Genomic DNA, 27509 nt, shown 5'->3' with positions numbered 1-27509 from the left:
GGAAGAAGAGACGACTGATGGTCCAGCGAGCCACCTGGGATGAAGCGAAGCCATAGTTTTAGAAATATACACTAATAGATCCAGGTGTGGACACAAACGCATGCTCATATGTCTAGCATGTTAACACGCACAAACACTGCAAGAACAGTGGATGCTGTCTCTCAGGCGGTGATAGTATGCAGTAGGTGGAGCAGGGAAAAAGCGTAGTGGAGAGCCTCGGATCGTTATTATTGACCATTCCTCCATGCAGCAGTATGCTGCATAAACACATTCACACTCACTCGCATGCACACACGCATAGAAACACATATATGTTGACGCACGCAAAGACTTTGATATGCGGGCGCACAAGCCAGTGGGATTTGACATAACTGCAGTGGTAGGAGCACACACAAATGCCCTCAGCTTACAAGGACATGCAAATACAATCCAGTCCCGTAGGCCTGTATCTCTGTGTGAGACAATCGATCCTGTCTGCTGGGAAGAAAGAAATGAAATCTACCCACGAATCAAGAATGTAATTAATTACAATGGGCCCTGGATATTTTTTTCATATTTTAAATGAACAGCAACCACTTCTACCTCCTGTTCTCATTGCAGCGGTCTAAAAATGCAACATCTGTTTCACTTACATGTTAATTTACCTCCTGCTGAAAAGATGCTCAGATGCTTTTGTTATAGACCGACTCACTGTGCACGCTAACACAAAAATCACTTCCAGTTATGACAAATGGCAGTTGATTTGAATTGCGGAGATATGTGGAATCTTTAAACTTGTTTATTTCTGTTTTCATTTTCAGCCGTTAGTTTATAGATATATAGCTAAACACGGAGGTCCGACCTGTCGAACGTTTCTGCTGTGCTTATTTTCTGTCCCGTGTTGCTTTGCTAGCGTTAACAAACAGCAACATGTCACCGCCGGTCGGACTCACTGCTAGTTTGGGTGGTGTCATTTTCTTTAGTCTGTGGCCCAACAGGTACATTAGCTCTCCAGGCTAACCAAAAGTGTTGACATATGAAAGCATCAAACATGCATTTTAGATGAAGGAGATGAGAGTATATCCAGTTGTTCCTCATCCCTGTTTGCTCAGAGCCATTCAATTGTATGTACGTGACACAGGGGGCTTTGTACCCGGAAGTTATTGTAAACGAACATTGTGATTGTGTCTATTAGCAACTTTTCCAAATGGTGACACTTAACATTTCAGATTACAGCATTCTAAACACAAGTGACGTCTTCACTAAACTTCTAGATTGGTCAGCAACTACAGCAGAGAGCACCTATTGTAGAAGCTGTACACATTTAGTTGAGCTCAGGAAGTAGTCGTAGTAGTTTAGGTTCATACGCTTGATAATAATGTGCTGTGTTTGCACAGTGGAGGTAGAATGAAAAACACATTACCAATATGCTACTTTACTTTGGGCTACTTCTGGGAGTTGGGCATACATTACTAAAAGTGTACGGTGTCAAACTCTATTCTAAGGCAGTGGTTCCCAACCTTTTTTCCTTGGCGCCCCCCCTACTTATGTCTAAGAAAAGCTGAGCCCCCCCTCCGAAACCGAAGTTGAGGTAACTCTCGAGATAGAGCCTTACTTTCTTTTTTGATACAGAGAGGTTATCAGCACTTTTACGTTTCTCCGCCATGTTTCATTCATAAAATAGTGATGCCGTGGCGGCAGGAAAAACGAGGATGATAGCAGCTAGCAGCTGACCTGATGACAGCAAGGGTCCCAGGTTAAGAGGTCCCGGAGGTTTGGCCTACTAAGTAGCCTGCCAAACAAAAACATATCATTTTTATACAGACTTTTGTATACATTATATATTCTAGTGTATTATCATAATTTGTTTAACATGTGCAAATTGCAAAAAAAAATTTTTTACCTCAACCTCAAACCAGATAAAGACTAAGGAGTCGAGTAATGAAGTGAAGAAACAGGTGGCTGTTTGGCACAGTTGCGTTTGTTTTGGATATATGCATATTGCTGAGAGTTAGATGAACAGATTGATACCACTCTCATGTCTGTACACTAAATATAAAGCTAAAGCCAGGACACAGCTAGATTATTTTAGCATAAAGACTGGAAACCAAAATAAACAGCCTGTCTGGCAAGGTTAGAAATGGTAAAAGAAATCCACCTCTAAAGCTCATTAATTCACAAGTTATATCTCTTTAGAGGTGCTGGTGGGTAGGCGGATGTTTTTCTTCACAGTAAGTAGTCAACACATTCTCACTCCCATCGCATCAAATACGGACGCTTGGTCATGTGCCTTTGGCTTTGTTATTGACGCTTAAAGTCTCCTTTAGCGTCATAACTAAACGTGCTTTATCTAAACGCGTTTGGACGGGGTATTGGCGTCACTTTTGATAAAGTAAGGTTAAGGAAAAGATCGTGGGTGGGCTTATAAAAGCAAGTACTGTTCAGACTTCTCATCTAATTCTTGGCAAGAACACAAATAAACCTAATGTCTATTCCTTTTTCCTAAACTATACCATATTATTCCGTTGTATTAGGGACCGTTCGGTATTTATGGAATGGACCACCAGAGGAAAATAGGGGAGGGTCATGCAATTTTTTTTAGTTTAGGGGTCACCCAACTTTTGTATTCGTGAGAACAGCAACATTTCAAAGTGGCTTGTTTATGTAGATCCATGTAGCTCTCTCAGTCTCGGGCCCTATCGCTAGCAGATGGGTCCCTCCCTGTTTAGTCAGCCAGACCTGAAGCTTTAGAGACCGTGGGATTACCCAAACTGAATAAATCCCGCTCGCACATATAAACACAAACCTGCTTTGCTAGCTCCATCATGTTGTAACTAAGACATCTGATGAAAAAATAATTGTATTCATTAGCATGATTGCCATACTGTTTAGTTAAAAAACATCCAAAACACCGTACGAAAACATAACGGACCAGACACAAGCTTTTATTTTGAAAAGTCAAAGCTTGCGGACTGCACCAAGCCAGGAGGGCATGAGATGGGAGGACTCCAGGCTGCAGCCATACCCGACTCAAATATCCTTTTTGTCCCGGTGATATTATATATATATATATAAACGACAGCCTTTTCAAGGCATTTGAGAAGGAAGGAGTGGTAGCATGCAAGCTCCCAAAATGACGCTCGTCTGAGAAATGGAGTTTTGGATAATGTTCAGCTTTGGCAGCTTTACCTATATACTAAAATATACAATGACTGAGGAAGCTTAGTGACGAGTCCATAGCAACCAGTGTTGAATTACCCAGTGTGCTTTGCTGAATAGTCTCAATGTTTTATAGTTTTCTTTCATGTGAATACTAGTTTACTAAAGGAGTAACTTAGTATTTGAAGTAATGCAGTAATGCAGGACGTGTGTTTCCATGCTTATTGTGTTTCCACAACTATGTTAGTGAGTAAATCTACTGAAATGGCCACCACACCATAACAGAGGAGTGTGATGCGTAAGATGAGAATGCAGAGGTTTAGTCACATATGTCATGGCTCTAAAAACAAAATGGCTATTTGTATGGCTTTGATAAGTGCGAGCCAGTGCAGAATGCATCAATACATTGTTGGGGAGGGTCATCCCTTTTTTCCATATAATTTTGGAGGGTCATCTAAAATGTATTGCTGGTGAAGGGAGGGTCAGGTCTACTTTGATTAAAGATCCCAAAACTCTTCCTGTCGTTGCTGAAATAAATAACGAACAGTCCCTTAGTGAAAAGTGCAATGTTTCCAATACCAAACATAGGCCAGCATGTCATCCTCTAAATGAACCCCATTCTACTCAGTGAGAAACTCACTAATCATCCAGAGCCAGTTTGATTGGCTGGTAGGCAAAAGACAAGCACACACGTACGCATGTAAACGTGTGAGTGTGTATACGTGTCTGTTTTCCCGTGCATTTAAAACACAGGCATACTCTCCCAACCCTGGCCTTTTGTCACAGTGACAGCCAGTCTGCTCTAATGAAAGCTCCTCTCATTCATAAGCCTGTCAACTTCTGATGCCAGACAACTTTCAGAGAGAAAAAAAGGGAGAAGATGAAAAAAAAAAAAAAAGGAAAGACAGGAGAGACAGCCTGCTCTGCTGGTTTCCTTTGATATCTGCTTTCTCACAATTGTTTCCTTCCTTGAAAATGAACTGCATTTGCAACCAACTAAATTCAAATTTGGTATTATTCTTGCTTGTCTCTGTGATTATATGATTAAGGACTACAGACACACACACACACACACACACACACACACACACACACACACACACACACACACACACACACACACATACGGGTGTATACTATCTCTCCTGTCCCCCTCCTTTTACCATTGGTTGTCGGTCACAGGCGAGAATATCTCGACCACAAGCTGAAGAAACCCCTCAGGATATCAAATCCGTGGTCTCTGTTTTCTAACTAGGTCATCACTTGCTCACAATCCTCACCACCCTCCTCTGTGCATTCCTCCCTCTCCTTCTCTGTTTTCTCCCCCCATTTCTCTCTGTCCTCTCATTCATCCTTTCTCATTGCACCATTACTGTAATCTGTAAACATGTTGGAAGTCATCTTCTGTCATTCACTCCATCAGCTGTCTGCGACTGTAAGCTCAAGGATTGTTTTCCCCAAATCTCTCTAAAGCATTTTTAAAAGATGGTTATGTCTCCCTAAAGTGGAAGACTTCTTGTGATTTTCAAAACATAACGAGGCCGGCAGTGACCAAATGCCATTTTGAAGATGTTTGCAGTTAATTAATAATTAATTGTTGAGATGTTGCAGATAACAATGATCATAGCTTGCGCTTTACACCTCTTTCCATTATCCTTGCATGCAATATGCAAGGGCCCTGTACCAGCAGCCTTAATCTGTGTTAAACTGTCATGACAGGACTAAATGAGAGTAATTCAACACCTCATGAAGTCTGCATTATGATATCTCTACTGATATTGCCAGAATCCCCTGCCGTACGGCGGCCCCATTTGATCCCCATCCCAGATTGGCTTCTCCATCATCTGTGACATGAAATACCCGGCAGCCACCGGCTACAGCACACATCACTCCTCATAAACACTGACTACCTCTCTTTACTTCCATGTGTTCACGCAAATTAGCATAACATTAGCATGATATTAACACAATCGACCTGCGCAGCCATGCCCTATCAAAGCTCTCTGTGATCCCCGGCTCCCTGTACTTTTGCTGGAGCAGAGAAAGAAGGAGAAACTGAAAGAGAGAGAGTTTCTCCCAAGAGAGAAATAGAGAGAGAGAGGGAGGGAGAGAGAGAGAGAGAGAGAGAGAGAGAGAGAGAGAGAGAAGCAATGAGCTACATGATAATGAGCTGTGTTACACCGCTACACAACACACATCCTTGTCACAGCGCCTCCGAGCTGTGCTGAGCTAAATGGGCTGCAGTAGATGTTTGGCAACTGCAACCACACAGAGCTGCGCACCTCACTTGACTTGCAAATATTTGCTAAGAGACTTTAAAATTGGATTTTCTGTATAGATTCCAGCGCATACGAATGAATACACACAGTATGACTGTGGAATATTGTTTGTTTGTAAAAATGCTCGTTGTCTCCTGTGATGAAATCTGGAGGCAACTGATGCTTTGTTTGTTCATTTCATGTGTTACACACACTGTTTTCACAGACCGCTTTTGGCAAAACATGGAGACACAGGGCATTTCATCCAAGTGGGCATTTTCAGGATCACAGTGATTGATTGGGGGGGGGGGGGGCGTTACGGGTCAAAACAAGGTGATATTTGTGGTCATTCTGTTGTATACAAGTGTACAAGTATACAAGTGAATAAGTACACTAGGCTTTATTATTATTTTTATGAAACCCTTGTTGCGCCAGACAATTAAGCTGAGTGGGGAGTCAGTGGGGACTAATTAAATGAGGGCAAATGATGGATCCTGCACTCTGTTGAGAAGGTTTAGTCTGCAGGCCATAGACGATCTCAAAGACGTGTTTGGTAGAGAAACTGCAAGCTACAGGAACCTTTTCAAAATGTTCAACAGACCAGAGGCAATATACAGTACTAACAGGTCACATAAAGGTGACATAGTTGGTGCTGATTGGCCTAGTAACAATGTTGCAACAATGGCAGTAACACTTTTGAAATGTTACTTTGCTTTCATTGTTGGTTTCATTAAGAGCTGTACTATAGCTGTTTAAAATTGCACCCTACTGTACATCAATAACGTCCAGTGACCAAATATGTTTTATTTCTTTATTTCCAGTGTCAAGGTTTCTCATCACATCCACGGGAGCCCTGTATATCCTGGATGTGCAAATGGAAGACGGGCTGTATAACTACAGGTGTATGACTCGCCATCGGTACACAGGAGAGACCCGACAGAGCAATAGTGCCCGCCTCATTGTCTCAGGTAAGAGGAACACCGATCTTTGCGCTGTTCAAATTGTGCATTAGCATCATTGTCAACAACATATCCTGACATATAGCTATATCTATAAGGCCTTTACTGTATTCTTTACTGTAAATGACACAACACAAGTAACATTTGGGTATACAATATCTGTCTTCAAAACCAACCTAAATACAATAATATGCATGAGACCCTCTTTTTTTTTAGTTTGTTCTTAGTTCTTAGTTTAACTGTTGAGCTTGGTCGGTTTCAAAAATAGTGCAAAGTGACAGAGGACCATATGGAAATAAATCTGTGCTTGTAGAAAATGATCTAGATAAAGTGAATAGAATGGAGAGTGACAGGAAGAACACATGAATTAAAGAGGGGATGACATGTGATAAAGGTCATCAGAACTGTTCAAACACAGTTTGTGCGGACGGCTTCAGGACAGAAAACGCCCTCCCTTACCTCAAACCATTTAAAGGGACCGATTTCACACATGAAGATCAGTTGACTTGTCGCAAAACACAATATAATGTCTTCTGTTGCTGTCTAAAGTCTGAGCAGATACCCATCATGAGGATCCCTCGGATTGGGTTAAGGACTACCAAAAAGGCAAGTCAGGGAAGGTCTACAAAAAGAAGCTATTGAGTTTTTTCTCATTATGGGAATTATAGGATCCAGGATTATAGGATCCAGAGGCTGCTGTGTGTCCCCAAATGTTACGTATGTCAGGGCTGCAATCTGGGTGAGGTTGTTGCATGTTATGAGTATAGGCCTTCTGTGACATTACTCAACACAGGGGTAGTAGCCAAATTTACAATGTTAAAGCACTTATAGATGAAAAGCCAATAATAAATAATCATGGTCAATGATGAATAAGTATTGTTGATCAGCATACTTGCCGACCTCCAGACATTATAACCCACATGATGCTAAATAATCACCCTGAGTTCACTTAAAAATGTTAAACCGCTAACTTACTGAATTCTGTTTGGTGGTTGCTGTGAAACAAATCCGATCACGATTGTTTCGTGGTTCGTATCGTATCATCTACCGCCTTGACCTCTGTGAGTTGATTCTGGATGCAGTTACGAGATCTCTGAGAACAGAGTGACACGAAGCAGGGTTCAGTTCACAATGTTCTAAAGGTTTAATGAGACACACAAGGATACATACATTTTCTAACAATCGCTCCATTCACTTCGATGACGTGAGAGTAGATAGATAAGAAAGAGGCACCAGTAGGTAGGTTCACGCAGATAAATCTTCAGGAAGGAAAACAGTCTAACAATTTATGATACCAATTAAAACAGATGAGAGAGGCTTTTCACAGAATGGAATGTAACAGATTCACAATGAGGTTTGCAATGTTTTTTGATCATTTTTACCTGGTAACGTGTAATTTAGTTCATTGATGTGACAGCAACAATAACTTTATGCTGCAACATGATCAAACTTTGATGATTTTTTTTAACAAGCTGTTGAGGCATTAATTCCAGCTAGGCATACTAAAGCTCTGTCTGTCATAGCCTATAGCACCTAGTGAAGGCCTTTGCCTCACGCTGGGGACTGTCTTTAAAGTCATCTGAGAGCAGCAGGTATCTGTTCCATATGCAGTCTCTAACTGAAGTGACGATGTCACTGTCAAGACACAATAACGCACGGCAGATCCATTTTTTTTGCAATCATTTTGTGCAACTATCAGACTGTTGTAAAACAACCACAGAACATGGTTTTTGATCTGGCTGCGTTGCTGGGTTCGTGAAAATAGAGCCTGCTGTATTTTCTTGTGTGCACAGAGCAGCAGCTAACCATGGACTTGTTGAGGTAAAGAGATATAAAACAAATGCTCTGTGCAAAGAAGTATTGACTGCTGCTGTTTCAGAGGACATCTGAAACATGAGGCATCATTAATAACATAAAGACCACACACTAAGTGCTAATCAGTCCCTACTTTGTATGTTTAACAATGGTTTTCTTTTCAGTTTCACAGCTTTGACTGTGTTAGCAGCAGATGAGCTTGTTGCAGGTTTACATATCCGGGATCATATGGATCCTACTAACCATGAAACAGTAGACACACACAATAGATACTTTAGACTTTAGAGATACTCAACAGGGGGTCTGGGACCCCTAGATGTAAAGATGGCGCCACAGAATGGTGACACGGTGTGTTGGTCCACTCTATTTTGTTTTGTTTTGTGTTTTAACTTTGCTTCTTGCGATGGTACCCGTATCTCATTCACCAGTGAACAGCTCGTGAACTTCAGGGGAACAACACCATCTGACTTATTTCCCACTTTTCTTCTCCCTTTACTGGAAATTTTGGACATTCTGGTCAAAGGTGCGCTCACCTTTGCTCACGCAGCGAAATGCCGGAGGAGAGGGAAACGGGCCTGTGCGCTTGTGCGTCTCCGCCAGCGAGGATTACGCACACCGTTACTGGGAATATTCCTCTCTAACGTGCGCTCACTGCCCAACAAACTGGAGGAATTACAACTGCTGTTGGTGAGAAACAGGGACTTTTCTTCATCTGCTGTTTTGTGCTTCACGGAGACGTGGCTCTGTGGATTAATACCGGACTCTGCGCTGCAGCTGGCAGGCTTCCAACTCTACAGAGCGGACAGAGACACGGACCTCTCCGGCAAAACTAAAGGTGGAGGAATCTGTTTCTACATCAACAGCGGCTGGTGCAACGACATGACAGTGATCCAGCAGCATTGTTCTCCTGACCTGGATTATTTCATCATAAACTGTAAGCCTTTTTATTCACCCCGTGAGTTTGCGTCATTCATTCTGGTCGGTGTTTACATCTCACCGCAGGCCAACGTGCAGGACGCACAGCGCATGCTCGCCGACCAGATACTGTGCGCGGAGCGGACCAACCCGGACTCCCTAGTTATTGTCCTTGGAGACTTTAATAAAGGGAACCTCACTCATGAACTCCCTAAATATAGACAGCATATTGAATGCCCGACCAGAGAGGAGAACATTCTGGATCACTGTTACACCACAGTCAGGGATGCTTATCACGCTGTCCCCCGTGCTGCACTTGGACACTCTGACCACGTCATGGTTCACCTGATCCCTGCCTACAGGCAGAAACAAAAGCTCTGAAAACCTGTAGTGAGGATATCAAGGAAGTGGACCATTAAGGCTGTGGAGGATCTCCAGTCGTGTTTGGATTCTACTGACTGGGATGTGTTCAGGACTGCTACCAACAGTCTGGATGAGTACACAGAGGCTGTGACGTCATACACCAGCTTCTGTGAAGACTGCTGTGTTCCATCAAGCACCAGGGTGAGTTTCAACAATGACAAACCCTGGTTCACAGCCAAACTCAGAAGGTTAAGGCTGACTAAGGAAGAGGCGTTCAGGAGTGGGGACAAAGACAGATTTAAAGAGTCGAAGTACAAGTTTAGCAAGGCAGTGAAGGAGGCTAAACAACGGTACTCTGAGAAGCTCCAACGCTACCAGTTCTCTGCTAACGACGCTGCGACTGTCTGGAAAGGACTTAGGCAGATCATCCCCTATAAGCTTAAAACCCCCCACTCCTCCTTCAATGACCGACACCTAGCCAACGACCTGAACGAGTTCTACTGTCGATTTGAAAGACAAAAGGACAGTCCTGACACCATCCCCCACGACACCTCCCTACAGCTACAGCCACTGTGCATCACCTCCACCTCCCCCACCTCAACAGGGTCCTGGGCCCCCCCACCAATGCCCTCCTTAAAGGTCCCCCCCTCCCACCTCAGTGACGACTCTCTCCATCCACGAGAGGGACGTCAACAGACTCTTTAGGAGTCAGAACCCCCAGGAAAGCTGCTGGACCGGATGCTTTCTCCCCATCAAGCTTGAAGCACTGCGCTGATCAGCTGTCTCCAGTGTTCACAGACATTTTTAACACCTCACTGGAGACATGTCACGTGCCAGCCTGTTTCAAGACCTCAACCATTATCCCTGTCCCCAAGAAGCCAAGGACCACAGGACTTAATGACTTCAGACCCGTCGCCCTGACCTCTGTGGTCAGGGCGCTCAAGTCCTTTGAGCGCCTTGTGCTTTCACACCTCAAAGCCATCACAGACCCCCTCCTGGACCCTCTGCAGTTTGCCTACAGAGCCAATAGGTCTGTAGATGATGCAGTCCTCCGGCACCTGGACTCCGCAGGAACCTATGCCAGGATCCTGTTTGTGGACTTCAGCTCTGCCTTTAACACCATCATTCCGGCTCTGCTCCAGGAGAAACTCTCCCTTCTTGGTGTGCCTGACTCCACCTACAGGTGGATCACTGACTTCCTGTCTGACAGGAAGCAGCATGTGAAGCTGGGGAAACACGTCTCCAACTCACAGACCATCAGCACTGGATCGCCCCAGGGCTGCATTCTTTCTCCTCTGCTCTTCTCCCTGTACACCAACAGCTGCACCTCCAGTCACCAGTCCGTCAAGCTTCTGAAGTTTGCGGACGACACCTCCCTCATCGGACTCATCTCTGATGGAGACGAGTCCGCCTACAGGTCGGAGGCTGACCACCTAGTGAAGTGGTGCAACCAAAACAATATAGAGCTCAACGCTCTAAAGACAGTGGAGATGGTTGTGGACTTCAGGAAGAACCCAGCCCCACCTGCCCCCATCACCCTCTGTGGCTGAGTTGAGTCTTTCCGCTTCCTGGGAACTACCATCTCCCAAGTGGGAGCTGAACATCTGCTCCCTCGTGAAGAAAGCACAACAGAGGATGTACTTCCTGCGGCAGCTGAAGAAATTCAACCTGCCAAAGACAATGATGGTGCACTTCTACACAGCCATCATTGAGTCCATCCTCACATCCTCCATCACCATCTGGTACGCTGCTGCCACTGCCAAGGACAAGGGCAGACTGCAGCGTGTCATTCGGTCTGCAGAGAAGGTGATTGGCTGCAATCTGCCGCCGCTCCAGGACCTTTACGCCACCAGGACTCTGAAGCGTGCTGGTAAGATTGTGGCCGACCCCTCCCACCCCGGACACAAACTCTTTGAGACACTCCCCTCTGGCAGGAGGCTGAGGTCCATCAGGACCAAAACCTCACGTCACATGAACAGCTTTTTCCTCTCCGCCACTAGCCTTATTAACAAGGCCCGGAAACCACCCTGACTCTCCACCCCTGGCTCTTCATGCCACTGTTCTCTCTCTGCTGTAATGCTCTTTGCTCTTTATTTGTTTTATTTTTTTATTTCTATCTTTATTTTTAATTTAATACATACTGTGTACATATACTTATACTTACATTGTTTATACCTATACTTATATTGTTTAATATTCCATCTAGAGAATGTGTGATGTGCACCAACAACACCAAAACAAATTCCTTGTATGTGTTAAACAACGTACATGGCAATAAAACCCTTTCTGATTCTGATTCTGATTCTGATTCTAGAGGGTCCTCAGAGTTACTGCAGGGGGGCCCACCAAATTCTTGAAATTAAAAAAAAAATGTAAAATGTCTTATCATGAATCCAACATATTATTAGCAAATATAAATCAGCCTATTTGTGAAAAAAACATTGATAGGCTTACTATAGGTAAAAAGATAGTCAAGATAGCCACCAACAGATGCATCCTAATAATTCCATGTGCCACATGGATGTTTAACATTAAAACATGATTTATAAAATGATGGCAACAATTATTATTTTAATAGCTTAGTATTCTATGCACTAAAAAGGTATGTTTAAAGGCCTTAGGCCGCCCTAATGCAACTTATACAATATATGTAGTAGGGGGTCTCTCTTTCAGTTAATAGGTCCTTTGCTTAAAAAACGTTGAAGACCCCTGATTAAGACAAATTAGCTTTTAGCCAGAAACCAGTATTCAGGGATAAATAATCATCCCAGTTTAAACTCTCTGTGGTATGTGATACAGTATGCATCAAAATTTGGGTTTGAAAATTGTTCAGAAGTGACAACAAGTTTAATTCGAACCTCTCACTATACCCTATTTCCTCCATGCAGATCCCACCAACTCAGCACCCCACATCCTGGACAGCTTTGAGCGTCGTGAGGTGATGTCGTCTCATCGAGTGGAGTTGCCCTGCAAGGCTTCCGGTCATCCCGCACCTAAATACCGCTGGCTAAAGGACAACCGGCCGCTGGAGCCCGACACTCGCTTCAGACAGAGTGTGACAGGCCTGCTGATAGAGAGGGCCCAGCCTAGCGACACAGGCACATATGTTTGTGAGGTGTGGAATGCGTACGGAAATGCTGAGGTGGTTGGCAGGCTGCTGGTGAAAGGTCAGTGCCCATGTGCTGGTGGTTAGTCATCGGGTTCATTTTTATCAGTGATATTGCCTCAAAACAGGGACAATTTGGGAATCTAAAGATGCTGATTCAGATCTTTAAGATGCTACACAGAGTGTTTTTTAATCCTTCCCTGGCAAAATAATACTGATGGTAAAACTACAGAAAACAAATGAGGCCAAATATTCCAATATTCTTTTAAAAACCAGCTGCTGACCTCTTACTTCCCTAACCTACAGAGCCCCTGAAAGTCGTGGTGAGCCCACGGAAGGTGAAGGGCAGCGTGGGAAGCCAGGTTTCGCTGTCCTGCAGCGTAACCGGCTCTGAGGAGTACCAGTTGTCCTGGTACCGCAACGGAGAGCTCATCTACCCCAGTAACAGCGTTCGCATGACAGGCCAAAACAGGGAGAACCTGGTCATGGCGGGTATGGCCAAGAGTGATGGAGGAGCCTATCAGTGTTTCGCCAGACACGGCAAGATGTCCGCCCAGGACTTTGTTCAAGTCATACTGGAAGGTCAGAAATTACAGTGATCTTACTGGAGATGTGAGATGAGGTGTGGGTGGGAGCAGTTACTATACATTACTTTGTGTGCAGGGTTTTCCCTATCATTATGAGGCTTAGGCACAGCACCCGAGCCGTTTTGGGCACCACCTAAGCCAAATGTATGTAACTAAATGACTTGTCTCAGATCTAATAATTTAGCAAGTTTTGTCTTTAAGCTTTTTGAGTAATATTTATTTATTATCTGCTCTAGCTTTTCCAATGTTTTAGACACCGATATGGTAATAAAACCCGTCCAAAATTATGTGACATTACATTTTTTTGAGGAAGGACCCCTTAACCCCTCCCCAAATACGTGCACTTAAGCCTTCCACAAACCTAGGGAAAGCACTGTTATGTTGTGTTTACATGTATTTGTTAATGTTGATGTGAATCCAAACTGTGTGGCTGTGTGTTCATGTTCAAATCCAGACTGTGTATGTGGGATTGAGTGCTGCAGTACAGCTCAGCTTTATTAGATTTTCTGAAAGAGGCTTGCATACTGTTAAACAAGCTGGGTTGCTGCAGTGTCTGCCTCCCATGACCACGCCAATATAAGGAGAACATTGATAATCAATGATGTTGTGGAGCCAGAGAAAGGAGCTGTATTTATCTGCTTTACACTCTGAATCTTCTCTCTATACAGCAGACATAAACGTATTGTGATGAAAAGAAATTCAGAATAGATTCTCATTTTAAAAAATTATCAAATATGACACTAATCTGTGTAGAATAATACAATTTACATTTCCATGTGTATCTCCTTCCACTGCCCAGATGGTACCCCCAAGATTCTGGCTTCATTCAGCGAGAAGGTCTACAACATCAATGAGTTTGTGTCGCTGTCGTGCACGGTAAAGGGCACGCCGGAGCCCCGGATAACGTGGACTCTGGACGACGAGCCAGTGGTACGGGACAGCCGCCACCGCATCTCCTACTACACCAACGGTGAGGGCCATGTGGTCAGCCACCTCAACATCAGCCAGACCCAGGTGCCCGACGGAGGGGTGTATCGCTGCATCTGCAACAACTCGGCCGGGACAGTTTCCTACCAGGCGCGAATAAACGTAAGAGGTGCTTGTCAGATCAACTCTTCCAACACACCATCACATATACACATCAACATGTCTTGATTTATTCTGTTTTTTATATACATTTTTAAATTGGCTACATTAAAAGTGCCTGGATGTGCAGATGTTGAAAGAAAGCCTGACTAAGTTTGTCATCCGGGTTTCATTGTTAGCCATCAGATCTGTAGCTAGTTTGTTTTATCATTTAGAAACCTGATGTTGTAGATTCAGTGCTCATAATACGACAGATACTTCTACAGCATCCTGTACTCATCCGTCAACGTTGTCAGCATAACTTTTTCTAATGCCCACTTCCTACCCAACACCTGCTGATAGCTTTGTATTGGGATGTCATTAGGCTGATTTACTGTTAGCTCCAGTGTATGATTGTAGTGCCTTCTGCTTTCTACAGGGACATGGTTGGCTGGCTTGCTGTTGTCATGTAGCGGTAATACTGGGGCGCTCAAGCTTTCTGTGCTTTGTGCAAGGCTATTAGTATTTCTCTATTGTGGAGAGGGAAGGGTACTTTCTGTACACTGGTTGGTTTAATTTGATTGTGTTCATTCTTGCATGTTGTAAGGCTAAATAGGGCGATCCTCTAGCCCTTAAGCGAGGGTCCATGGATGCCGAATGCAGCCAAGCAATGAAGATAAATCTCTACAGGTGCCGTTGCAGAGAAAGTGTAATGACTGTTTCTCACATCGTTGGCTCCTTAATCGTGCTAAAGAGAGTAGCAACCTAGGATATGCTTGTGCTCAAAGTACACTATGGAGCCTCATAGTGCTTTAAAGAGAAGCCTAATAGTCCATTTCCCTGATAGACACCGAGCTATGGAAGCCTATTGGTTATTCTGTTGGTTTTTCACAAGTGTGTGCGAAAGCTGGCAACATGAGTAATGGGTTCTATAATAGCTTCATGAGTGGGGAAAGGGAACATTCCACTCTAATGCTTGTCAGAGGCAATCACAGCCGGCCCAGAAGAGGTGGGAGCGTAAGGTAATATTCACTACAAGCTCACATAGAAGGGTACACGAGTCCCTGGTTCTGACAAGGCAAAAAACAGAGCAGAATGGGTCCACTAGTAATGATTCTGAGCCAGGTTTCCTGTTCTTTGAGTTACTACAACGATATCAGGCAGTCTGACATCTTGGCAATGTTTGTATTTCTTCCTATCAGAATTAATCAAGGCATGTAAAAGGCATGCTTGTGGTGTCTTGAAACACACACAACACAGCACAGCGATATTTTATACCACCCCCCCGCCTCAAAATCATTTTAAGAGAGTTGTCTCTCCAATGTGTCCTTCAAGGGCCTGCCAGCATCAGACCAATGAAGAACCTCACTGCCATCGCTGGGCGGGACATGTACATCCACTGCCGTGTCATTGGCTACCCGTATTACTCCATCAAGTGGTACAAGGACTCCAATTTGCTGCCATACAACCACCGCCAGCGGGCCTTTGAGAACAACGGCACCCTGAAGCTCTTTGATGTGCAGAAGGATGTGGATGAAGGAGAATACACATGCAATGTGCTGGTTCAGCCGCAGCTCTCCACACACCAGAGCGTCTATGTTACTGTGAAAGGTATGAACCTCAATCTGATCTGTCTTCTGATAACTACAGTTCATGACTCAACACTGGATTGTAAGCCTGGACTTTATATTTAGAGAAATTGCCTAAGATTTAGGTACTGTAGCTGTGTGTAATCATGGGTACTCCATCAGGATTATTACCAATCTCAAGTGTCAAATAAGCAGTTTAGGCCATTTATTTGAGATGTACATACACACTGTATCATACTCCAGTACATTCATGGCAACTCCATCATTAATCTCTCAGTCTGTGGATACTAAGACAGAATCACTTTATCAGTCTTACCCTCTGTCTTTCCATCTGGCGTGCATGCTGTTCGTCGTATTTAAAAGATACATGAAAACATCACCTCAGTATCTACTTTTCCTTGTCGCAGAAAACACAGATATGCAGAGGGATATTTGTATACCTCAACCTATAAAAAAACGAGAAAAAAAACACACTCACATCACTGATAGCAAAGCACCATCTCCATCATCCCAGCCAGTTTATCTGGGGCTCATCTGAATATGCAGCGGCGCTGAGCTGAGTCAGATGATGATAACCTCAGATGGCTTTCTCTCTTCAATGACGTTGCATAATTTGTGATGTCGAATGGGCAGCCCCCCCACCCCACCCTCCTTTCTCTCTGGCGGGTCTTGACGTGCTAACAAGTGTGCAAGGGGGAAATCACACAGCGTAGACAAAGCTATGCCGCCATTCCGCCTCGGCTAATTTGCCTCTCGGCTGCTTAGCATTCCACCGCTGCCGAGAGGGAATCCCCGGGAGCCCATTATGCCTATTTTGTTGTGAATTAAATAAGCGCTGAAGTGCAGCTTATTCTAATGTTATTTTAAATCATTAATTTTCCAAAGCATCTGGTTCTCACGACGGCTACAGTGTCCCCAGAGAGCCAAAGACAGTGAGAAAGAATGTTATATGCATGCAGTTTGAGTGAGAATTCAGCTCTACATGGGTAGAGGTAATAACATATTTCTCTCATTTCTGCAAAATCACTAATGCTTATATACTGGAACAAGGTAATAAAGAGAGAATTGTGACTAATGAGTTGCTATGGGAGTGCATTATAAAGTACTCAGCCATGATGTGTATATATAGGCCTATGTTGCCTTTTTTAATGTAAATGCTATGATTCATTTTTGCAGGTGGTTAATCCTAAATGATAGGCATGTAACCCACAGGCCTGATGTAAACCTCCTGAGGTGAAAATGAATTTGAATGTCTCATCCCCAGTTCCACCTACCATCCACCCGTTTGAGTTCCCTCGGTTTTCCATCGGCCAGCGAGTCTTCATCCCCTGCGTGGTCATGTCCGGCGACCAACCCGTCTTCATCACCTGGCAGAAGGACGGTCGGCCAATCGCAGCCAGCCTGGGCGTCACCATAGACAACATAGACTTCACCAGCTCCCTGCGAATCTCCAACCTCACACTGATGCACAACGGCAACTACACCTGCATCGCACGCAACCAGGCCGCCGCCGTAGAGCACCAGAGCCAGCTCATCGTCCGAGGTGAGAAGGGGGGGACGGGGGAGACGGGTGAAAGAAATGGGGGTGGACGTGATGAGGGGAAAAGAGAAGGCACTGAAGTGTAAGACACAAGCAGAGATCTTTGTGTCTTATGTAATTTGTTACCCGGGCCTGAAGTTAACTTTTTTGGCCACCAGCCACTGTTGCTAATGGATTATAACAATCCACTAGCAACCCAGGCTTTTCACCAGCCAGGTGAAATACAGGAAATGCACAAGCATCGTTCTTGAACTTATCCAGAATACACATTGAAGTGCTGTCAAGTTATTAATGAAATCAATGCAATTGACTCTTAGAATATATATTTCATCTTTTTATTTATTGATTTCCCCTGTCACAGACAGTCATGTACTGACTGCTCGTCTGAGTCCACAAAAGAGCAGCAGACACACTCCTCTTCCTCCACCTCTGCTCCGAGGAAACTTGGAGGACTTGGTTGAAATGTAAAAGAACAACAGAGGCAAAAAAACAACTAATGAATCACTCAATTCTCATTGGCTACCCGCCCACCAATGGCAAAATTCACCCACATTTGGCACGTGGTCGGGTGTTAATTGCAGGCCCTGTTTGCTACTGTACTAAAGGTTTTAGGGACTCACTCAAAGTGAATTCTGGTGACAATTAAGATAGTGGTGAGTGTCAATATCAGATCTTTAAATGACTTGAAGTTGTTCACCCAACGATTATCTGTATGGTAATATTGGTCCTTAAATCTTTCTCCCTGGATACAATTAAAAAAAAAGTGAAAGACCTTGAGAGATTTCTTTCAGTGTGAGCTGTTAGCGATCAGTAGACATACATGTTTGATTTTGAGATGAATAATTGTATTCTAATGGCTACTTGACTTGCAGTTCCTCCCAAATTTGTGGTGCAACCTAAGGACCAGGATGGCATCTATGGAAAAGCAGTGATACTAAACTGCTCAGCTGAAGGCTATCCTGTTCCTACCATCCAGTGGGAGTACTCTAAAGGTAAACGCACAGCATGACACACATGAATATGCATGTGCATACACACATATTACATACTGTATTACATAGTGTAGTAACACACTGTCCCTTCCAGGTTCGTTGAAAGTGTTAGAGGTTTACAAAGACTTTTAACTGTATAACTTGCCTGTCTTTTCTTTTGACAATCATGCTGAATTGTATGTTAAGATTGTTTGTCCTGCGGCAAGCGTATTCTCTGTGCCAACACAACAAACTATAATGTCCACAGCCCTGAGCTTGAATACATAATAACACCCACCTCAAGTCCAAACAAGCACTGTGAGACGAGAAACAGCAGCAGTTCAAGGAAGAGCATTTCATTCCTATTGATGTAGGAAATAGGTGGGAGATTATGTAGCAGCTACATTTACATGATCCCATCCTGGCTGGACACAATAACAGTGATTTCTGAAAACAACCAGGATCTGTATGGACATGAATATCCATTGCTTTCATTCATTGCTTACTTCATGACCGAGGTTCGTACACTATAACTGTTAACACAAAACTTATCTAAAGCTAATCTTGATGACTTTGGTGATCCTCTGACTTTTCATCTAAGCACCATCATCATCATTTTTATAGCAGACATATTGTAGTAGGGTTTGAACTTCAGGGATTGTGATTGGGCTAGCTGTAAACTTTCAGGCATTTCTGTAAAAAGGGAGTAAAGTATTAACTAGCCAGTGTTAGTTTTCCTGTATTTTGGTCTTAGTCTGATCAACAGCCACTCTGTGCTCTCTGACAGGCGCCGGAGTCCCTCAGTTCAAACCCATCGTCCTCAACTCAGGCTTTCGGATCGAGGTGCTGGTCAACGGCTCTCTGTTCATCAAGCACGTGCTGGAAGAAGACAGTGGCTTCTACCTGTGTAGAGTCAGCAACGACGTTGGAGCTGATGTCAGCAAGTCCATGTATCTCAACGTCAAAAGTAAGTCTAATGAGAAAACGCCACCTAAAACAATAGGAATGCAAGATTAAAATGGGCATCTAAGGTGCCGCAGACAGATTATCTCTGTATTTAGGGTGTTGACAGTATGCAGTTTACTCTCTTATAGTCAGCTTTCCACAAATAATTATTAGTCACACCTGGTTTTATCTAGTCATCTCTCCTTTTCCATGCTTAATGCTGCTTAGGGCTGCGTTAAAATAATCAATTCTCCAATTTAAACTGATCTTTGTTTGAATGAAAGTGAAATTTGAGAATTTGATCTTTGTATATATGTTTTTTCATAATTGAAAAGTACCTTATATTTTACAAACTTCTGGGGGGTCTATTCTTAATGTAAACATTAACGTGGTAAATAAAATAACACATTTGAGTGAGCTTCTTGCTTGTACAATTTACAGCATAAGTTCTCTGAGAATCTTTTTTATATCCAAGCAAATTCGCTATTGCAACTGACATTTCCCTAACCTAACTGATATCGAATCAATTTGGGAAATCATTGGCGATACCCAGCCCAAGGTAACATTAAAAGTAAAAAAAAAAAGTGAACACTGAAGCACAAAGGTTAAGTGAGTTGAACAGGAGTCGGCTTTGTCTGTGACAGTCAGGCCACCAGCAAGATGCCGTCATGGCGCTTGCTCTGTGCCATGTGCCTGAATGAATCCCACGAAAGCAATACACGCAGCGACCGCCACCGCATCTCTTGGAGAACGTACAGCATATATTCGCTGTGTGGCCAGGGACTTAGCTCCCCTCCATTAAGCCTTGAATTCTGCATGCAGGCAGGAGCTGCCATGTGGAAAAGAGGACTGAGAGATGGGAAAAAAGGGGGTTGAATGGGTTATCCATGTCTTCTTCTTTCAAACCCTTGCTTACAATGTATACATGTCCTTCCCTTTGTGCCTGACCAATGTTCTATTTGCCATGTTCTGAATCTCCCTGACGTTATCAAAGGATTGGAGCTAACACCCATCACGCTCAAACATACATACAGCACAGCTAAGGATTTGCTCTTTTCAAGTTCCAACCAATTACAGATCATCACAATGATGATCAAATGACTGTTCAGGTAATATTATTGCGATAGGTCCTGTACAAACACAATCGTTACGTACGTGAGACAGAAGCTAAGTACTTTCTTTTGCAGAATTCCTTTGAATTCATGCAATTCTCAGACATGTCACTGTTTGCTTACTGCTCAGTGTTTTGGCATAATATTACCCTTTTTTCCTCCAATAGGAATACTGCCCTCTTCAGGTTGAAAGAATAAACCATGAGAGTCTACTACATGATTTAATTCACCATAGCTTCTCAAACAGAGAGATGCTACAGTAAAAACAGGGATTTGGTAGTCCACATACTTCTTATGTGACAAACAACCATGTCACAAATAATGTATATCTGAACTCCACATAAAATACACAGTTCTGTGTGAGTTCCTGCTTGTGCACGTGATTGTGGATTTGCATGTGTGAGTGTGATCTCCAGCCACTCGCTGTGGCTGGGTTCTCATTTTGATCAGTCACTGCTAGATGGGGCTTATGCCCCCGTGGCGCTTATCATGCCAGAGCACAGTACTCCCTGCTGAGTGTCTCTCTGTCTGCCAGCCACAGCCAAATAAGCTACCACTCCTCCACGACCCCTCCTGTCTGACTCCAGCCTATCACGCTGCCTCACAGACAAACAGACATGCACACAAACACAGAGGCACCAACTCGCAGCGCAGTCCCTTATGTCATTCAAGTGTGATTTACGATTCAATATCCTTGAAGATATCCATTTGAAGTTATTTTGTTATCCTTTTGATACCCACTGATGATAAGTTCCCCATGCTCTGAAGTTGTTGTAAATCCTTACCGCTAACTGGAGAACAAGGTTTTCACATCTTCAAGCACTCTTGATTCCAATTCGTAATTGCATAATATAGCTGAGTGTAGACTGAATTCATGTCCTCCTTTTTTCATTTTACAAAATTCTAAAAGATCATCGTATGTGGTCTTGACAAAGAAAATAAAAACCCCAATAACGGTTGCAAAGTGGTAAACCACAGAACAAGTAGAGTAGACTCTTTGTAACATGCTCAGAATTATTAGCATAAATTAGCCTACAGAGTAGGCTGCAGCCTCCAAAACTTGGAGACTAAAAAAAAATACATTTATTTATTTGTTTATTTTTTTCAATGTGAGGATTTATTGCTTTTCTCTGTGTTATATCATTCTCTTTTGGTCAGACCAAACAAGCCACATGTCACTCTAAAAGGGCAATCAGTGTTTGGCACAGGCAGAGGTTTCACAGTCTTAAAAGCTCTCCACCTTTGGTCACCCAGTGGAGGCAACTGCATCTGCATTCTCATTTTGAGAAAAACACCTTTTATAGGAACTAGTTTCACTGCTGGGTTGGACTTCTATATCAACCAGATTCCTGTTTGACAAATGAGTCTGGAAAAACTGTGTGTGTGTGTGTGTGTGTGTGTGTGCGTGTGCGTGTGCGTGCATGCGTGTGTGTGTGTGCGTGGGTGTGTCAGCAGTCCCTCAGGTGCATGCTGTAAAGAGTCAGGCTGTTGTGATAGTTGTGCTGTCCTGATTTGTGTCTCTTTGCTCTCTGTAGTAACCCAAATCTCCATGAGTGCCAGGGGAGCCACACCTCATCCTATCTCCCCTGTGTGTGTGTGTGTGTGTGTGTGTGTGTGTGTGTGTGTGTGTGTGTGTGTGTGTGTGTGTGTGTGTGTGTGTGTGTGTGTGTATGTGTGTGTATGTGTGTGTATGTGTGTGTATGTGTGTGTGTGTGTGTGTGTGTGTGTGTGTGTGTGCGCGCGCCTGCCTCTCCATGTGCATAATGGGCACAGTGCTGAGCCTCTGCAGTGCACTATAACGTCCGAGGCAGTAATGTTCAGTAATGTTGGCCACTGTGATGTTCTGTACACTCTGTCCTGTTTTTATGTTCTTTATCCAGGCCAGCCTACACCACTTGAGCAGCAGCAGCTACTTAAGAGGCTTAGGAGCCAATTAGGGAGGCACACAAGCTGACGCAGGCTGAAGTACTCATGTGATGGATAGTATGATCTTCGCCGTGTATCATTGGCTGTCCAAGTGTGGCTTGATGTATCAGTAAACAAACAGTGGAAAATCAATAGATTCAATCTGAAACTCTGAGATGTAGAGTACAGACACACGCATGGGAAATATGCAGGCCAGGGACATCCATGTGACACAGGTGAGCAAACAAGCTCATTAGCACACACAGAGACAGACAAAGCAGTGCACACGTTAATGCAAAGACACAATGTAAAGGTGCAGATACAGTGCAGCCATTACTAAAGAGTAATGGGCTAATGCAGTGCTTAGATAGATCCCACTCTGCCAGGCTATTGTGGTGGACTGCCCGGGAAATGAATTGCAGCTATTGTGATGTCCTAGCTTTCATTGTTATGAGTGTCTGTGCATAGGCTAATGTCTCGTCATAATACACCATGCATCATCCTGCATGAACACCGCCAATGCCAGTGCAACAGCCAGTAGAAATTGCTTGCACTCACTGCACCAGGATTACGTTGTGCATGTCTGTGTACGTAGGGATGCAACCATGCATCGTGAATCGGTTAAAAATCGATATAAATGTGTAAAGATTACAACCGGTTGAGATAAAAAAATGAATCGCGATGCAATTTTTAAACGGTCTAGGGTGTAATCTACTTTAGATTTCACTTGTTTGACTTCAGATGTCACTACATATTTATGTGAAGACATTTTGTTTCTATGTATTAAGTTATTTTGATGTGGGATTTGTTTTAAAATCTAATTATTTTTTATAGATTTTTTTGTTATTTTAGATAAAATGCAATTTCAGTTGCACGTTTGATAAAGGACACATCTGTTGTTTTGCACAGTTTATATAAATAAAGGAATGTGTTTTAGTCATTTGTCAGCAGCTCATTCTGTTAAAGAAATCGTGGGAAAATCGGATCATGAACTTAAAATCGTGAATCCTATCGAATCCTGAAATGAGTCGTTACTTCCCTAGTAATCACTTTTGGTTCTGTCATGACATTGGTTGCAGGTGGAGGCTCAAACAAATGTTTTTTTTATTATTTTTTTTTATGCAATATCCAGTCATGCATCCCTACCTCCAAAACAGAAGCAATTCAGTCAATTCATTACCAGTCCACGGCGGATGCTATCAGACTCAGTCAACAGCCACTCACTGTTTATCAGAGCCAATTAAGACCAATCAAGCCTATTAGACATCATAATGTTGGCAGACACAGTGATGAGGCCACAGCACTTAATGAGGCTTCACTGAAGAGAAGAGCTAAATGTTCCTGTGGTCACTGAGCAGTCTCCCAAGCACAACGTCCTTCAGACAACCATAAGGATGTACCCTCTTCCTCTGATCTCTTTTTCTTTCATCTTATTTACTCATCTGCACCCAAGCCCCCCACCCTCGTTCCCACCCCCGCCTGCCTCCCTCCCAACCCCCGCACAGAAGCTCACCCAGTCTGCAAGCATACATCGGTTCATGCTCCATGTCCAAGCCAATTGTGCAGCTAAGGGAATTATTTCAGTACATTGCAGGCGGCCAGTGAACCAGTCATCTTTGCGCTATTGCCACAGAGCTCGCTCCCCTCCCCCCTACCGTCCCTCCCCAGCAAACTGCCAGTGTGCCTCCAGGGCAAGGGAGCTATACACATCTCAGCTCGTCTTCTCTTGTCTGGCCCTTGTGGCCCCGTGGAGCCAGGGTGCCCTGTGGCTTACACCGGGCAGCCAGTGACACGGTGTGGAGGGAAACGTAGACTGACATCCCAGTGTTCTCAACATGGGTGATAGTCATCTGGAGAGAAGAAAGCAGAAAGCTCATGACCTCAGTTGTAGACCGAATGATCATCATCGTCAACCTTTTTCTTTTTGCACATTTTTCTTATGGAGCGTGACGTTTCAGTCCTTTCTTTTTTGTTGTTAATAACAATTAAGCTGGCTCAAATGGTTCATCACATCTCATTGAACCTGTGAGATGGTCTCACTGCTTCCTTTCTCTTTGATCATCGATGGATAGCCCCACACTGATGTACTGTAGCCATTCAGCTATAACTGTGTGATATTATTATTCTCCTCCTGACTCCTCCATTTGGCTAATTCTGTTTCCACATCACTAGCACCAGCAGTTAAAGACACTAGAAACAATTTCTTTTTGTATATTTTTTCTTTCTTTTTTTGGCCCTGCATTGCGACATTCAGGGCGTGATTGTGTAATCATCATCATACTCCTGTGAAAATCAATGGCAGGTCCATGTTCTATTCCTGGCTACTAGAAATGGCCCTTTTTTCTAAGAGTAGAGACCGGAGAGAGAGAGAGAGAGAGAGAGACTGGAGAGAGAGAGAGAGACTGGAGAGAGAGAGAGAGAGAGGGGGGGGGAGAGGCAAGGCGAGGAGAGATTGTCCGATGCTGGTTGGCATGGCAACCTGGCCAGGTGAAAGGGAGCCTGGGAGAAGGGGGGGGGGGGCTTTTGTCTCACGGGAGCAGCCTATCAGCAGCCAGCCTATCCCCCACAATCCCCTGCAGGCTTAAGCGTATCATCACTGCCCTCTGGGTTGCTGTGGAGGAACAGGGCTCTCCTCACCTCCACATGAAAGACACTTTGTGTTGTGCAGGAAACACACACTACACACTCTGCTTTTTATTCTTTGGCTTTCTGAAAGCTGTAATGCTCATGTTTTCATTTCTTTTCTTTTTTTTTTTTTACTAATGTAAGCTACACATACTGCACTGGATTTCGAGGAATAATGTTAGGATGAAAAACTGACGTGTTTAGGACTGCAACACACTGACATTCACACCGTTCTCTGCCATCATCCTCCCCTCTTCCTCATAAACACATTGCATCATATTTGTTTCTAAAGAGGAGCAGTGTGTGTGTGTGTGTGTGTGTGTGTGTGTGTGTGCGTGTGTGTGTGTGTGTGTGTGTGTGTGTGTGTGTGTGTGTGTGTGTGTGTGTGTGTGCATGTGTGCGTGTGAGAGACATTGAGCACCATTTAGTCTATTAAAGTGCCCACTATTTATGTTTCATTTGAGCATATCAGTATAAGAGCTGCAAAGATAAATCGATTAATCCATTAGTTGTCAACTATTAAAGTAATCCCCATCTATTTTGATAAGCGATTCATCGCTTTAAAACTTTTTTTATGAAAAGAAGTATAAAAAAAAAAAAGAAAAAAAAAAGAAATACACTTCCAGCTTCTTAAATGTGAATATGTTCTTGTTTCTTCACTCCTCTGTAACAGCTGAACATATTTGAGTCGTGGACAACACAAGACATTTGAGGTCGTCATATTGAGCTTCGGGAAAACACTGAATGACATTTCTTCACCATTTTCAGACCAAACAACTACTGTAATTGTTTAATCAAGAAAATAATCGAGAGATATACACATATACTATAACAATAATGGTTAGTTGCAGCCCTAGCCAGTATGTCCTATAAAACTTGATGTAAGTGCATACAGCAAGTTATTACTACAACTGAAATCCAGCAAGACACATAAACAAAGAGTTCAGTGGTAAGATGAATGAGTGATGAATGATGATTCAAAGTGTTTGATATAAGACAGGATGCATGATGAAATCACCATTCACAGTGAGCTCATGTATGCGTGTGTGCTGTATGCCCCATGTGTTGTGTTCAAGGCTGAATTAGATACCAGGGGAGTTGATGCCTAATGAGACAGGAGACTCACCTTTTCCTCCTTCACCTCCTCTCTTTCTTTCTTTCTTTTTCTCTCGTCGCTCCTCCCCGTAGTCCTGTTCCCATAATTCCACTGGATATTAAAGAAATACATCAACACAACAATTACAGGGCCACAAATTGTGCCTCAGGGCTGACTCAGCTGGGCTGCTTGCACACACACACACACACACACACACACACACACACACACACACACACACACACACACACACACACACGTTTGTACACACATGCATTTACATAGACACGAGCTGATGTGCGGAGACACAGGCGTACAGACCGCATGTGCCTCATCTCTGAGCCCTCTTCATGTTGCATCGACACTCCCGTTGTTAAGCATTTGTTTGCTTTTGTGTCTCTGCCTTCTTCCACATTCATCTCACAGCAAGATGCTGTGTTGTAAACTAGATTTAGTTTGATGTTTGCAACATATTAACTGCAGAGCTGCTACATATTAAAACATTCCAAAAATGTGACTTAAGTAGTCAGAGGATCACACACAATAATATACAAATCTGCAAATTGATTTTCTATGTGCTGATGTCAGTAACTGATTCAGAAAAATAAATGAACAGTGATGATGATTAATAATGCAACATTAAATACATGTATTGAATAGTGATATCATTATTTGAATAATAATTATACATAAAAATGATCTTATTTATGAATTAATCTGTCCCCTCTAAAACTTCTTAATCATATATTGTTATCACAGCTTTTTCTAGTGAACTTGAAAATACATATATGCTTTTTTGCATCCTTAAATGTGCAAACGCTCTCAGGTGTGGATTGCATCTACAGACATCATTTGATTGTGGTGCATTTCAATCAATACACAATTGTAAAAAAAATATATATATATATATAATCTTTTTGTTTTCTATTGCCCCTCTCCCAACTGAAGAGCTGTATTCGGGTGTGACTGGCTGTCAACCCCTGCTCTGATTGGCTGTGAGATCAAAAGCAACCCCCTCAATCCCCCCCACACAAACCTCTGATGATTGGTCTACTCCAGTTGGTTCGCATTTCTACATCACCAGCGGATCATGCTCAGACTTGACCCTTTGAGGTGTCATTTTTTCCAAACATAACTTTTTTATTTGAGCAGAAAACATCAAATATCACACTATCTATTTCTAAATATTTTCCTTTTAAAAAATAAATCATATTTTTAGAATTAGGTTTTGTGATTTTTGAACTAGTGCATTATTTTTTTTAAATGTTTACCCATTGTATCAGCATATCAATAATAGTATATTTTGCGCTGTAACAAAAAATAAATGGGAACTGCAAAAATGTGCTGTCTACACAAATGTGTTTTAGCTTTAATGTATTTCCCCTCCAGATCCAGGATGCTGACATGTCTTTAAAGCTTACAGTACAGACGTCCTCGCTCACACACACCTCAACGGACAGAGCTGTCTTGATCTTCTCGCCGTCCTTGCATTTTGTCCCGCTCTCCCGGGAGTGTGCCAC

The 27509-nt window shown here is 43.2% G+C and overlaps 1 protein-coding gene across 1 annotated transcript in view; it reads left to right on the top strand.

Annotated features, from left to right (window-relative positions):
• LOC144527732 (cell adhesion molecule DSCAM-like) overlaps window positions 1–27509 on the top strand; it is a 93430-nt gene that overhangs the window by 37872 nt on the left and 28049 nt on the right. Inside the window, exons 2-9 of the mRNA XM_078265961.1 lie at window positions 6225–6364; window positions 12337–12615; window positions 12861–13136; window positions 13941–14237; window positions 15542–15817; window positions 17060–17338; window positions 18208–18327; window positions 19094–19273. Of these exons, the coding sequence (XP_078122087.1) occupies window positions 6225–6364; window positions 12337–12615; window positions 12861–13136; window positions 13941–14237; window positions 15542–15817; window positions 17060–17338; window positions 18208–18327; window positions 19094–19273 (1847 nt within the window). The remainder of the gene's footprint in view (window positions 1–6224; window positions 6365–12336; window positions 12616–12860; window positions 13137–13940; window positions 14238–15541; window positions 15818–17059; window positions 17339–18207; window positions 18328–19093; window positions 19274–27509) is intronic.

Source organism: Sander vitreus, chromosome 13 (assembly GCF_031162955.1).
Source record: "Sander vitreus isolate 19-12246 chromosome 13, sanVit1, whole genome shotgun sequence".
In the NCBI taxonomy this organism is placed as follows: Eukaryota; Metazoa; Chordata; class Actinopteri; order Perciformes; family Percidae; genus Sander; species Sander vitreus.
Note: the sequence above shows the minus strand (reverse complement) of the source record. Positions and strands in the feature narration are given on the sequence as shown.